Source organism: Scyliorhinus canicula, chromosome 25, assembly GCF_902713615.1.
Source record: "Scyliorhinus canicula chromosome 25, sScyCan1.1, whole genome shotgun sequence".
In the NCBI taxonomy this organism is placed as follows: Eukaryota; Metazoa; Chordata; class Chondrichthyes; order Carcharhiniformes; family Scyliorhinidae; genus Scyliorhinus; species Scyliorhinus canicula.
In genome coordinates, this window is record NC_052170.1 from 5,073,278 (window position 1) to 5,086,203 (window position 12,926).

General features: G+C 49.2%; 1 protein-coding gene across 3 annotated transcripts in view; it reads right to left on the reverse strand.

Annotated features, from left to right (window-relative positions):
* Positions 1-4,720: 4,720 nt before the first annotated feature.
* slc27a1a (solute carrier family 27 member 1a) overlaps positions 4,721-12,926 on the reverse strand; it is a 46,632-nt gene continuing 38,426 nt past the window's right edge. For all 3 annotated transcript variants that reach the window (XM_038784694.1, XM_038784695.1, XM_038784696.1), the window contains 4 exons: positions 11,314-11,451; positions 10,091-10,255; positions 7,908-8,054; positions 4,721-6,764 (listed from right to left, as the gene is read on the reverse strand). In XM_038784694.1, coding sequence (XP_038640622.1) covers positions 6,607-6,764; positions 7,908-8,054; positions 10,091-10,255; positions 11,314-11,451 — 608 coding nt within the window. In that variant the 3' untranslated portion in view covers positions 4,721-6,606. The remainder of the gene's footprint in view (positions 6,765-7,907; positions 8,055-10,090; positions 10,256-11,313; positions 11,452-12,926) is intronic.

Sequence of the window (12,926 nt, forward strand, 5' to 3'; positions counted from 1 at the left end):
TGTGAGCGCTGGAGGCTGCCCGCTACGAGCGGCGGCAGAGAGCGGGTCACATACCCGGTCCTGTACGCCCGTGCTTTCGGCACGCAATCACGGAGGAGAGATTCCTCCATTTTGTAGCTTCCAGCAAGCAAGCAACAGGACCGTGAAGAGCTGGAGGTGGATTAGTTTGTAATAAGGAAGAACCAACAAAAAAATAAAATTGAGATGCAGGGCCAGGTGATGGGTTGTTCCTGCATGATGTGGGAACTGGTGGACTCCATTGTGGTTCCCAGTGACCACATCTGTGGCAGGAACTGCGGCTCAAAGCTGACAAGCTGGAGTCTGGGATTCGGACTCTGCAACATCAAGAGGGGGGGGGGGGGGGGGGGGGAGATTTACCTGGAGGCTGTGTCTCAACTGCCTCGAGTTTGGCCAGTGTTCCGGGACAGGAGGGGGGCGACGAGGCAGCTAGAGGGATCCACGAGTTTCTCCTCCATTGACAGGTTAGAGATTCCTGCTCCTGGTGTGGATGAGAGCGGGGACCGTGGGGAGGATGAGCAAACCGACCACAGAACCCTGGGTACAGGAAATCGTTCCAAGTTGGGGAGAGGGAGACGAGAAATGGAGTCGTAAATCGGTGATAGTATCGTTAGGGGCTTTAGAGGTAATTCTAGGGGAGATTCACTGGATTGATTCCAGAGACGAGCGGTCTGGATGAAGAGAGACTGAGCAGTTTAGACCTTTACTCTCTAGCATTTAGGAGAGAGCTAATTGAGGCATCTAAGATGATAAAATATCTGGTTAATGTAGACATCCTATTGTGGGACACTCTAGGATGGTCATAGTCTTTGAATAAGAGGTAGCAAATTTAAAACAGAGTTGAGGAAAAACTACTTCTCCCAAAGGGTTGTGAATCTGTGGAATTTCGGACATCGACCCTCTATTCACTTCACTTTTTGAAAGTTCTAAATTTAACTCTCTTCCTATTCAATCAGCAGAGGAAGCTCGATATATGCCTTTCCTTTTCGAGGAACGTACTCTCACTTCAGAGTGAAGAGCACAATCTAGTCTGACACCCCCATGCAGTAGCAAGCGCTGGGCCAATGGAGGTACCCGAGCAGTCTCCGGGGAGGAGATATTAATTACTTTTTAAAAAATTCTTTCATGGGATGTGGGCGTCACTGGTCCTTGAACGGTGCTCAGCTATTTCAGAGGGCAGTGGAGAGTCAACCATATTGTTGTAGGCCTGGGGTCCCATGCAGGCCAGGCCAGGCAAAGGTGGCAGATTTCCTTCCCTAACTCCTGAACCAGTAAGGGTTTTAAACCACAATCTAGCTTTCCATTCCAGATTTATTAATGCCAGCGTGACTCCTGGGTGGGATTTGAACCCACCTCCCCAGAACCTTGGCATGGTAGGACATTGGTTAGTGCTGGGTTCGATTCCCGGCTTGGGTCACTGTCTGTGCGGAGTCTGCACCTTCTCCCCGTGTAGCGTGGGTTTCCTCCGGGTGCTCCAGTTTCCTCCCACAAGTCCTGAAAGACGTGCTTGTTAGACAATTTGGACATTCTGAATTCTCCCTCTGTGTACCCGAACAGGCGCTGGAATGTGGCGACTGGGGCTTTTCACAGTAACTTCATTGCAGTGTTAATGTAAGCCTACTTGTGACACTAATAAAGATTATTATAATATTATTAGTCCACCGCGCCCACTGTATGAAAGTGCACGAGAAACCGGGATTGTTCTCCTTAAAGTAGGAAAACATACCGGGGCTTTAACTGGAGGTTTTCAAAATTCTGAAGTGTTTGGATAGAATAGTTAGGGATAACTCTTACATCGGGCTGAATGGCCTCTTATGCTGGACGACTCTGCACCTCCCTCCATAAATTACTGAAAAGGCTTCCAGAAACAATGACACATTTCCCCTATTGAAGGACGCATGGGAAGTGCAGTGACTCACAAAGCCAATCCCCCCCCCACCCACCCGTCAGGCCTTCATCAGCTGTTCCTTTCGTGGTAAAAATGTAAATCAGGCAGATTTTCACATGGAGAAACAACAGGAAAAAGCCGAGAGTTTTATCAGCGGCCCTGTGCTCCCCTCCACAATGCTCTCATGAATAACAACGTCGAAATGGAAACCCATTAGCTCCTTTCGCCCGTCTCCTGGTGATTGATGGCAGCTACAGCGAAGGCCCCTGTTGCAAAGGCCCAGCGTTTCTGTTGCTCAAAGGGAGGGAGGGAATCTAATGGCCAAAAAATGCAGGCCCTCTGCTGTGGATGGGTCTCGCAACAGTGCGCTCCTTCACGGACGCAGGACCCGGGTGGGGGGAGTGTAAATGGAGAGTCTGCTATTGATGTCGATGTGCCAGTGTAAAAAAAAAAAGTCCCTCTTGTGGGCCGAGGGCTCGTGACGCTGGCGTCAGCTCACCCTCTGGACTGCTCGAGTGCTTTGGAAAGAGGCTTTACCTCATGACCCAGACCCATGAATGCGTTGTAACAATCTCCAGGAAGCTTCATTCACAAATAACCGGACCACTGGAAAAAAAAAAATCACAAAGCAGTTCTTGGCAGACCAGAATTTGTTCATTGTCGGAGCTCAAGTGATTGATTCAGCGGAGAATGCGGAGGGTTTAAACGCTGAACCTTCAAGGCAGGGCATAAAAATGAAGTTGACAAGAAAAAAGTAATGAATAAAAACACATAGGTTTTTCGATCCTTGCACTGGGAGATGGGCTTAGTCAATCTGGAGACCTGACTGAAGGAGAGGATAATTTGATACTAGTGGAAAAAATAAATGAAAATTGCTTATTGTCACAAGTAGGCTTCAAATGAAGTTACTGTGAAAAGCCCTTCGTCGCCACATTCCGGCGCCTGTTCGGGGAGGCTGGTACGGGAATTGAACCGTGCTGCTGGCCTGCTTGGGTCTGCTTTCAAAGCCAGCGATTTAGCCCTGTGCTAAACCAGCCCGAGTAAATACTCAAAGATGTAGCACATCAGATTCTTAAACAGTAGGTGTCACAGACAGCTCTCCGCTGAATTAATAAATTGATCGTAACGGAGCTACAGTTCCCGAAACATGGGTGCACGTGACTCTGGACTGCGGATACAAACTTGTAGCAACCTTTACAGCACATCCCAATGCTTGGAGAGTGGCAAACACAAAGCAAAGGCGATATGGGTTGAGCGGAACAAAGAATAAACAAACCCCCATTTATATGGAGTAAGAACAGAAAATGCTGGAAAAACGGAGGTCTAAGTTCAATAGGAGATCTGATTACACTCAAACCGTTAACTCTGATTCTCCACAGAAGCTGCCAGACCTGCTGAGTTTATCCAGCACTTTGTTTTTATTTCTGATTCCCAGTATTTTGCTATTATTCACTCATAGAATCTGACTCAAAGCTCAGGTTCTTTTTGGTAATAATAATCATCTTTATTATTGTCACAAGTAGGCTTCCATTAACACTGCAATGGAGTCACTGTGAAAATCCCCTAGTCGCCACATTCCGGCGCCTGTTCGGGTACACAGAGGGAGAATTCAGAATGTCCAATTCACCTAACAAGCACGTCTTTCTGGACTTGAGGGGAAACCGGAGCACCCGGAGGAAACCCATGCAGACACGGGGAGAACGTGCAGACTCTGCACCGTGACCCAAACCGGGAATCAATCCTGGGACCCTGGCGCTGTGAAGCAACAGTGCTAAACCCCCCCCCCCCCCCCCCCCCCCCCCCGGTATGTCACCATGCTGCCCATTCCTGCCACAGGTCCTAACCCTCTCTCTAGTCCCTTTCAGAGAGTGCATCAGACTATCTGCAACCTCTCGCCACATCCTGACTCCCAATAAATCCTGTTCACCGTAGGCTTCCTGGCTCAATTTTAAATTTCATGTTCTGTTTTTAAAAATGTCTCCATCTTTTCACCCCTACCTATACCTCTGACCTCCTCCCAGACCTATCACCTTCCCGGAACTCGGCACTCCTCCAATCCTGAGCATGGCAGGTTTTCACCCTGTCACCATTGGTAGCCCCGCCTTCAGTCGGCCTGGGTCCCCCCAGCTCTGGGATTCCCTCTCTCCAGCTTGCTGCACCTTTCCGCAAGGTGTTTCTTGAGAACCAAAACCTACCTCTGGTCAAGCTTTAGGTCCTCTCTCCTGATTTCCCCTCATGTGGCCCGGTGTCAAGCCTTTACCTGGCAACCCCCACCACTGTGAAGCTGTATAGAATAAGCAGGCCATTGTCTCAAAGTTATTCACGGCCAGTGAAGCACATTCTGAAGGATTGTCACAGCAACAAATAGAGCAGGCCGGCACTTACCCATTTTATTTAAAAACAGAACCACTTGGATCTCTGATTGACAGCGTGTGCTCAGTCTGCTTTTCCAAGGAGAATCACACGGCGCTCGGCCATACATTCCCATGATCTGCCCACGCACATAAAGCCCTCTGCTGCAATCCCGGAGCGAGTCACTATCCTTTGCCCCAGGAGTAGGTTTGTTTCAAGACCCACTCCTGATCGCCAATGGACTCAAAGGCTCACTTACTAAGAATGAGCAGGGTCACTGAACACAACGCAATGTCAGACCCCAAAACCCTCAAGGTGTGACGTTGGAACAAAAGAGTGAAACCTAACCGTTAGCCCTCTCTTCAAAAATCCAGCCTTCTCTAACCTCTTGGCAATTTGGGTACCGTTTCATTGCCAAGTGGAATAATCCCTACCCTCACCCACACACACACACACAGAATATTTAAGGCACACAATGTTTAATCACATTTCCACCAAGAAAGACACAAGAATACAACACTCTGGAAAACAGTGCAGCAGTGTTCACAGGGTTAGGCAAGAGTGACTAATTTGGCTAAAACTTGCTGAGGGAAATCATCAAGACACAACAGTCCCTTTAAAAAGGAGAAAAATACCACACTAATCATCCCTTTTATATAATGCTTATTGCTTTTAAAAATCTCGATTATCCCTCTGGTCAGAACAAGAGTGTGTGCTTTACCCAGGACCAGTGACCCAAAACACATTTTTCCTGTAAAAATTAAATTTGTGCTTCTCCCTCCCCCCCCCGAATCGGTTAAAAAGAAAAACTTACTGTGAAACATGCAGTGCATTTCAATTGTGGAACCCGGCACCAAATCTGAAGCTTCTAATAGTATTCCCCACAGCGGATAAACGAGAGAGAATATAAATGACAATTCCTATGAGTTTCTAACATTCCCTGGACGGGAACGTTCGCATTCTGTACATTAAGAAAATATGTTTCTTGTTCGGTTTCATAACTGGTGACCAGTCTGGCCCCCCGCTTTATAAATTAACAGCGGTCCTGGCTAAGAATTCAGATGGATTTCCCTTCATTCCCTTTGTGCGGCTATTAATCGCGAAGGAAGCATCGATCACTTGCGTTCTGCTGGCTGAATAGAGTGAAAGGTACGTCTGTAAAAAAGCATTCTGCACCCCTGGTGTCACTGAAGTAGAAGTACGTGGCTTTGTATCCCGGTCCTGATGTTCAGGCCGAAGATTTTAATTTTTATTTATTTTTTAGCAGATGATCATTAGGGGAGCAGCAACTGAGCCCAAACTGGGGGCAGGAAGAGGTTTCAGGAGGGGTGTTCGAATCCTGGCAATTATTCAGTCACTTCTGCCAGAGATCTGGATGTCAGGTCACAATGGGCGGGTAGGGACTATGCACCGATTGACAGCACCTACTACCTGCTCAGGACCTACAGACAGGCACAAGGAATGTCTAATGGACAAAGATTTGGCTGGTTGGGAACAGCGGCTCATCAGGAGACAGCGGAGGGGAGGGAAACAAACGGAGAGCGACAATGTTTTCACATCTCCACTGATCTGGTACGAATTGACTGAGGTGACGGTACAGTAGGATGCCAGGGCCTCGCACCCGAGGAACATTTCCAGCTATTGCAGTACTCTATCTACAGTCTGTGGACTGGGTGCAGGATTACAGAATCTCTCATTCTGTTTGAGCAGAAACCCCGTAAACCCCCATTTACAGGCTGTAATTTACCCATTATGTGACTACAGACATAGGAACACAGGGGAGCAACAAGCAGAACACGCTGGTCAAAACTGTTTGAAATTCCCTTCAATGTTTCCATTCGCCGCACCTCGAGAAAACGTAGACTGCAACTTTCAAGCATCAGCAGTTTGTTGGAAAGGAAGGTGCCTCATCAGCTCCCCCTCGCCCCCGAATGGCAGCACAGAAAAAGGACGGACACAGTGCGACGATAGGTTAATAAGACATGTGCGCTGTTGCTGTGAGTATTCGGCGGGAAGGTTCCCGTTGCTGAACTGGGCCGTCCATTTCTTCTCCTTTAGTATCGCTTATTCCACTTCCTGAACTCAGGTAATTGGACACCAGCTTTGTGGGTTGGAGCTCAGCTTCCGAGCAATTCGGACAGTGACTTTGAGAAACCGGAGTTCACTCTGCGTGACTAACGCTACTTATACAGGACTTGACCCAGCTCTTTACAGTCAGCCTATACAGTTTTATTTCACAGGGTTGTCATCCTCCTCCTGCGCCCAAACTCGTCCATTTTTTTTATCCCCTGCAAATTTTTTTTTCTTGAAAAATATAAATTGTTAGCTTCCCGAAATTTGTATCTAAACTATAGATGGTAATTTCCAGCCAGGATAGTGTTGTAAACTTGCTTATCCAGGGGGATGTACTTCCCCAGCTTTGAGTCGAGGAAGTACAGTCTGTCTCTCGTCTGATGCAGGTCAAAGCCCTCCTTGCGTAGCCTCGTCTTCTGGATTTTGAAGGTACCTGGAACGACACAACAGCCTGTTTTACACAGTCAGTCTGGGCCGTCTTTGATTAGAAAGCAAATGTTCACATCCTTTACCAGACTGATTCCAGGGATGGTGGGACTGACATACGACGAGAGATTGACTTGGTTGGGATTCTTCTCGTTGGAGTTCAGAAGAATGAGGGGGGGGATCTCATAGAGACGTATAAAATTCTAGCAGGACTAGACAGGGTAGATGCAGGGAAGATGTGACCAATGATGGGTGTGTCCAGAACCACGGGTCACAGTCTGAGGATTCAGGGTAAACCATTTCGGACAGAGATAAGGAGACATTTCTTCACCTAAAGAGCGGTGAGCCTGTGGAATTCATTACTACGGGAAGTAGTTGATGCTAAAACTTTGAATATATTCAAGAGGAGGCTAGATATAGTGCTTGGGGAGAATGGGATCAAAGGCGATGGGGAGAAAGCAGGATTAGGCTATTGAGTTGGATGATCAGCCATGCTCGTGATGAAGCAGACTCGAAGGGCCAAAAGGCCTCCTCCTGCTCCTATCTTCTATGTATCTATGTATTTCCCGAATGCACTCACTTTCACCGGCAAGATGGTTCTGCTATTAAGAAACTTAGAACTCACAGGATTGGCAAAGATAAAATATCGCGGATTCCGCTGATCTGAACTAGAGAAGGTGCCGGAGCCACACAACAGGTCTGGCAGTACCTGTGGAGACAGGAACTGAGTCAGCGTTTCGGGTCGATGAGTTTACGTCACTGTTTCTGGAAACGTCAACTCTGTTTCCTCTCTCTTCACGGATGCTGCCAGACCCGCTCAGTGTTTACAGGATCTCCACACTTGCATTGGATAAACAGACCACATTGCTCAGCCACAGGACAAGTCTGGGCAGCAATGGAGTATGGACACCAAAAGAATAATGTGCAGCTGCAAACCACGCCAGGTTTAATAGGGAAGCTGGAGGTTGCCTGGGTAAAGCCTTAATCCTCGGGCGCTCAACTTTCAAATCAGAACAGGGAAGGCTGTACCCTGGTAACCTCCAGCTTCCCTATCGGGCCTAGCATGGTTTGAAGCTGCACATTGGATTCCGTGCTCCAAAGAATGACTCCGGGGGAGGGTGGTTTACCCACCACACAGTGAGCCGCTTACTTGTGGTGTCGACAACTGGGAGGATCCGGAGGAACACCGGCCTGGCGTAAGAGGGCAACACCTTCAGCAGGTTCTGGTAGAAGAGTTCGGGGTTTATTTTGTTCTCGGGATCAGCGATCGCAGCCATCCCGGCCTTCCCTTCCACACCTAGCAAGAGAATTGGACAGAAACGTCAGTGGAACAGAAAAAAATAAAAATACTCCCGAGTGCAGGAAAACCAACACCAAAACAGAAAGTGCTGGAAACAGGCAGCAGGTCAGACAGCGACGGTGGAATGATAAAGAATTAAAGGATGTTGGCTTTGCCGCCCGCCAAGGTCGCCATTTTGCTGTCGACACTCTTTTGCTCCCTCCAAGGTGTGGTGAGCTGCCTGCTTGAATATAACCGAGTGTCTCGCTCAGCCATTTCAGATTGAGAGTCAATCACTTTGCTGTGGGTCTGGATTCACATGTCGGCCAGACCGGGACAGGAGGGTTGATTTCCTTCCCTAAAAAGGATATTAGTGAAACAGATGGGTTTTTAAGATTCTGGGTTACCAGCCCATTAACATAGCCACCATTTTACTGTACCCATTAAATAACCCGACACGCGTCGTCAGCACCATCCAGTTCTGATGGAAGGTTATCCAACAAAAATATCGATGCGCCTACCCTCTCAGCGGCCGAGAATATTCCGCAGGTTTCTGTGGGGCGCGGCCAGTTTGTTGCACATCAACAAAACACTGTGGGCAGTGGCAAGCTTCAAGTGAGTAAACTGGGTTAAAGCGTCCCTCATTTGTCACTCTAGTTTGGGTTGTTCAGTGGTGTTTGCGGCTCAGGGAGGGGCAGCGAATGAGGTGGGTGGCACTGCCGCAGCGAGCAGCCAAGTAATTCGCTGCTGAGTTTGCCAATCAAAAACAAGCAGTTAGCACTGCTGCCTCACGGCGCTGAGGTCCCGGGTTCGATCCCGGCCCCGGGTCACTGTCCCGTGTGGGGTTTGCACATTCTCCCCGCGTTTGCGTGGGTCTCAACCCCACAACCCAAAGATGTAGGTGGATTGGCCACGCCAAATTGCCCCTTAATTGGAAAAGAAAAATGAATTGGGTACTCTAAATTTATTTTTTTTAAAAAAAGCATTATTCGCAAATGCACGCTAAGAATCACGGGCCATGGATCAATTAAAAATCACATTAATTTCCACTTATCGCAGCTCCATTAACACAGGCTCAACATGGACAACACAGGGAAATCTCAGTGGGTTGGGCTTGTATCCACTGGAGTTTAGAATTACAAGACATGATCTCCCTGAAACGTATTTGCGCAGGTACAGGTAGTGGTTAGGAAGGCAAATGGATTGTTTACTGGAATGGGATAGAAAAGTCGGGGAAGTTTTACTGCAGCTGTGCAGGTTGTTGGCGAACCACATCTGGAATACCGTGCACAGTTTTGGCCTCCTGATTTGGAAAAATACGTTTGCGACAGAAGTAGTTTGGGAAATGCTCACCCTCCACATTCCCGGGAGGAGGGGCTCGTCTTAGGAACAAATACGAGAGGTGAGCTTATCGAAATATACAAGACCCCGAGGGGATTTGACAGGGTAAATACCAGGAGGACATTTCCACTTGTGGTGGAGACTCAAACCAGGGAACACAGTCTGAGAATAAAGAGGTTTACTGTTTAGGATGGTGATGGGGAGGATTTGTTTTTTCTTCAAAGCTTCATTAGCCTGTGGAATTCTCTTACCAGAGAGCAGTGAGGGGCAGGGTGGTCGGAACTATTCAAGGCAGAGTTCGAGACAGGTTTTTTGACTGGCAGGGGAGTTGAGGTTATGGGGTGGACAGGGGAGTGGAGCTGAGGCCAATCAGATGAACCATGATCCGATTGAATGGCGGGGCAGGCTCAAGGGGCCGAGTGGCCCACCCGTTCTCCTATTTCTCATATTGTGTTGGACAAAGCAGTCCGTTTGATTGGCGTGCCATCCACCACCATAAACATCCACTCCTTACACCACCAATGCACTGTGGTGGCGATGTGAACTCCATAAAAGATGCAACGGAGCAACGAAACCTCTTCAGCAGCAGCTTCCAAACCAGCAACGTCAACCACCTAGAAAGGCCAAGGATAACAGATACATGGGAGCACCGCCACCCAGAAATGGTGCCCCCCCCAACCCCAGCCACTCACCAGCCAGGACATCCTGCCTACCTGGCACTTCCACCCCGTACACTGCCACGTCAGTCATGTTCAGGAGCTGGCTCAGGCACCCCTCCACTTCCGTGGTGGAAACGTTCTCCCCTCTCCAGCGAAACGTGTCGCCGCTCCGATCTTTAAAATACATGTAGCCCAGCTCATCCATAACCAGAACATCACCTGCGTGACAGAGGCAAGGGAACGCGCGTTAAAAAGCGGGCACCAGAATTCGATGGGAGCAAGGATAAAATGCATTCGAAGAAACCCCGAGCTGGTCACATTCAAGTCACTGGGCAGACAGGCAGGAAGGGATAGAAAGATCAAAGGAATGAGAGAATTCCCACCATGATGCAGGAATTTCCCAGGTAGAGGAGTACAGGCACTACTACCATGTGGCCAAATGCACCAGCACAGCAAGATCCCACAATCAACAAAGTGCCGAATTCTCATTTTTGTGGTCTTACTTATGACTTGCTGGGCAGGACTCTGGGAGATTTCACCCACTTAAAGTTAATGCAGGAGTTTGAACAGAATTGGGTTTCATTCGTATCGCACTGGTGCGCCAAGTTAGATTTTACGTTCAATTCTGTGGAGGGGATGCGCGACTTTCTGAAAAAGGAGGAGTGGGGGTGGGAACACCCAGTGAAGCAAATGGACTCAGGCTGGCATTTTGCAGGAACACATTGCAGGTGTACTGGCTGTTACACTGTAGGGAACACTGGCAGTCAATTCTCATTGATGAATAACGGGATCAGGGATTATGGGAAGAGGGCAGGAGAATGGGGATGAGAAAATATCAGCCATGATTGAATGGTGGAGCAGACTCGATGGGCCGAGTGGCCTAAATCTGCTTTCATGTCTTATGGTCTCAAGCAGCAAGCTCTCACAAGACCTAATGTGTTAATGACTGTATTCTGTTACAGTGAAAGTCGGCTGAGAGATAAACATTTGACCAGAAGGACAGGGTGAACACTTCAGCTCTTCAAAGCAGGGCTGTGGGATTTGTCACATCTGCTCGTGGGAGGGAGCTGTAGTGTGCACTAAACATCCCAGCCAAAAGGCACTCCCCCTGACAGGGAGGTACTCGAGTGCTTGCCTGGATTTCATGCTCTTTAACCAGCAATCTCCTGACTGAGAGCATGGCTGAGCCATGGCTGAACCCCATCGGCCGTACAAGGGAAAGTATTATTGGGCAGGTCTCTCTTGCAGGGTCCGTGCACCCTCATGGTAGTCGGTACCTGACAGATAGGCGCTGTCTCCTTTCTTAAACACATTGAATGCAATCTTCTTGCTTGTGGCAGACTCGTTGGCATACCCATCAAACCGACGAAGGGGGTCCTGCTGGTTAATGCGGCCAACCAGCTGCCCGGATTCACCTGTTTCGCAAATAGAGAGAAAGGTTAAGCTGGGTGAAATCCACACCAGGGGAGCTCAGAGCGAGACAACACATCCCTATAGAGTGAGTAAAGTTGGAACTTGCATTTCGACAATGTAATTCAGGACCTCCGGATGCTCCAATGCATTTCACAGTCAATTAACAAGCCACACAATCGGCTTTTCCTTCACTGTCCCTGCGTCAAAACCCCGGAACCCCCATCCTAACGCCATTGGGAGTGTGCCTACACCACATGGACTGCAGCGGTTCAAGACAGTCGCTGAAGGGCAATTAGGGATGGACAATAAACACTGGGCCTTGTTAGTAACACTCACATCCTGCGAAAGAATGAGAGATACTGGGTGGGATTCTGCGTTGCCCGGTGCCAGAATCGGGAACAGCGTTCGGGCAGAGAATGGCTCCCGACGCAGGGGCCGGTGCGACGCTGGGTCACGATGCGTCGCCCCCTCCAAATCGGCAGTCGCAACCGCGTTTGCATAACATTATCAGCCCAGCCGCGATGCTCCACGTCCGATGGGCCGGGTTCCCGACGACACGGGCCATGTATGGTCACAGCGGTCGTGAGCCTGGTCTGGTGGCTGCGGAGAGGGAGAGGGTGTGCGGACAGTGTCCAGCACCGCCATACCTCGCCGACTGCTGTGCCATTGGCCCGGGGGGGAGGGGGGTGTTCAGGCCGGGCTGGGGGGGGGCAAAGAGGTGGACTGTGGGGTCGGAGTGGGCGGGTTTGCAGCCCAGCACAACCAGCGCCATTTTGTCGGGTGCGATCAGTGCGTGCGTGAGGATGTAACTCGTCAGCCCTGCAGCGCCGGTGCTAGCCCCTTACTGGTAGCAGAATCGATGCGGGTGTGGCGCTGATTTTTCCATCATGGAACTCCACGGATCCTCTGTCAGCGCTTAGACGCAGAAATGGAGAATCCAGCCCACTAACTTTGGATGTCTAGTCAGTTTCGCCATGGAGGTTTCTTTCGCTAGTTTTACCTCTACCAATATCACACTCCTGATGTAGAAATCAGTGTGGGAAAGGAGGTGAAGCAGGAACACTACTATTAGCTTGAGGGGGAAAACTGGCTGCCACGATGATCTCTGCCAAGTACAGACAGGAGGAACCAAACTCGGAGGACCGCAGTGAGCCCCGCACTAATAGCAAAATGCAGCCGTAGCTTCTGTGCGCCCACCTTATGCATTGCCCTGTAAAAGCCTCAAAGGAAGTATGCGAGATGAGAAATGGAAACGTTGGCATCTTCACGGGAAAGATGAGGCACGATGTTCAGTTACAAACACTGCCGTTTGGCAGCACTGCCCTCAATGGTAATAAACACCAGACACAATTCTGCTTTATTCCAGCAGGTGGTGACAGGTTCGCACAAAAGATGAAACAGTCTCACTTATCATTGTTGTGTGCCTGGTTCAAATTCAGTCCAGGCTGATGGAGAAACGGTCCCACACTGTCCTGGC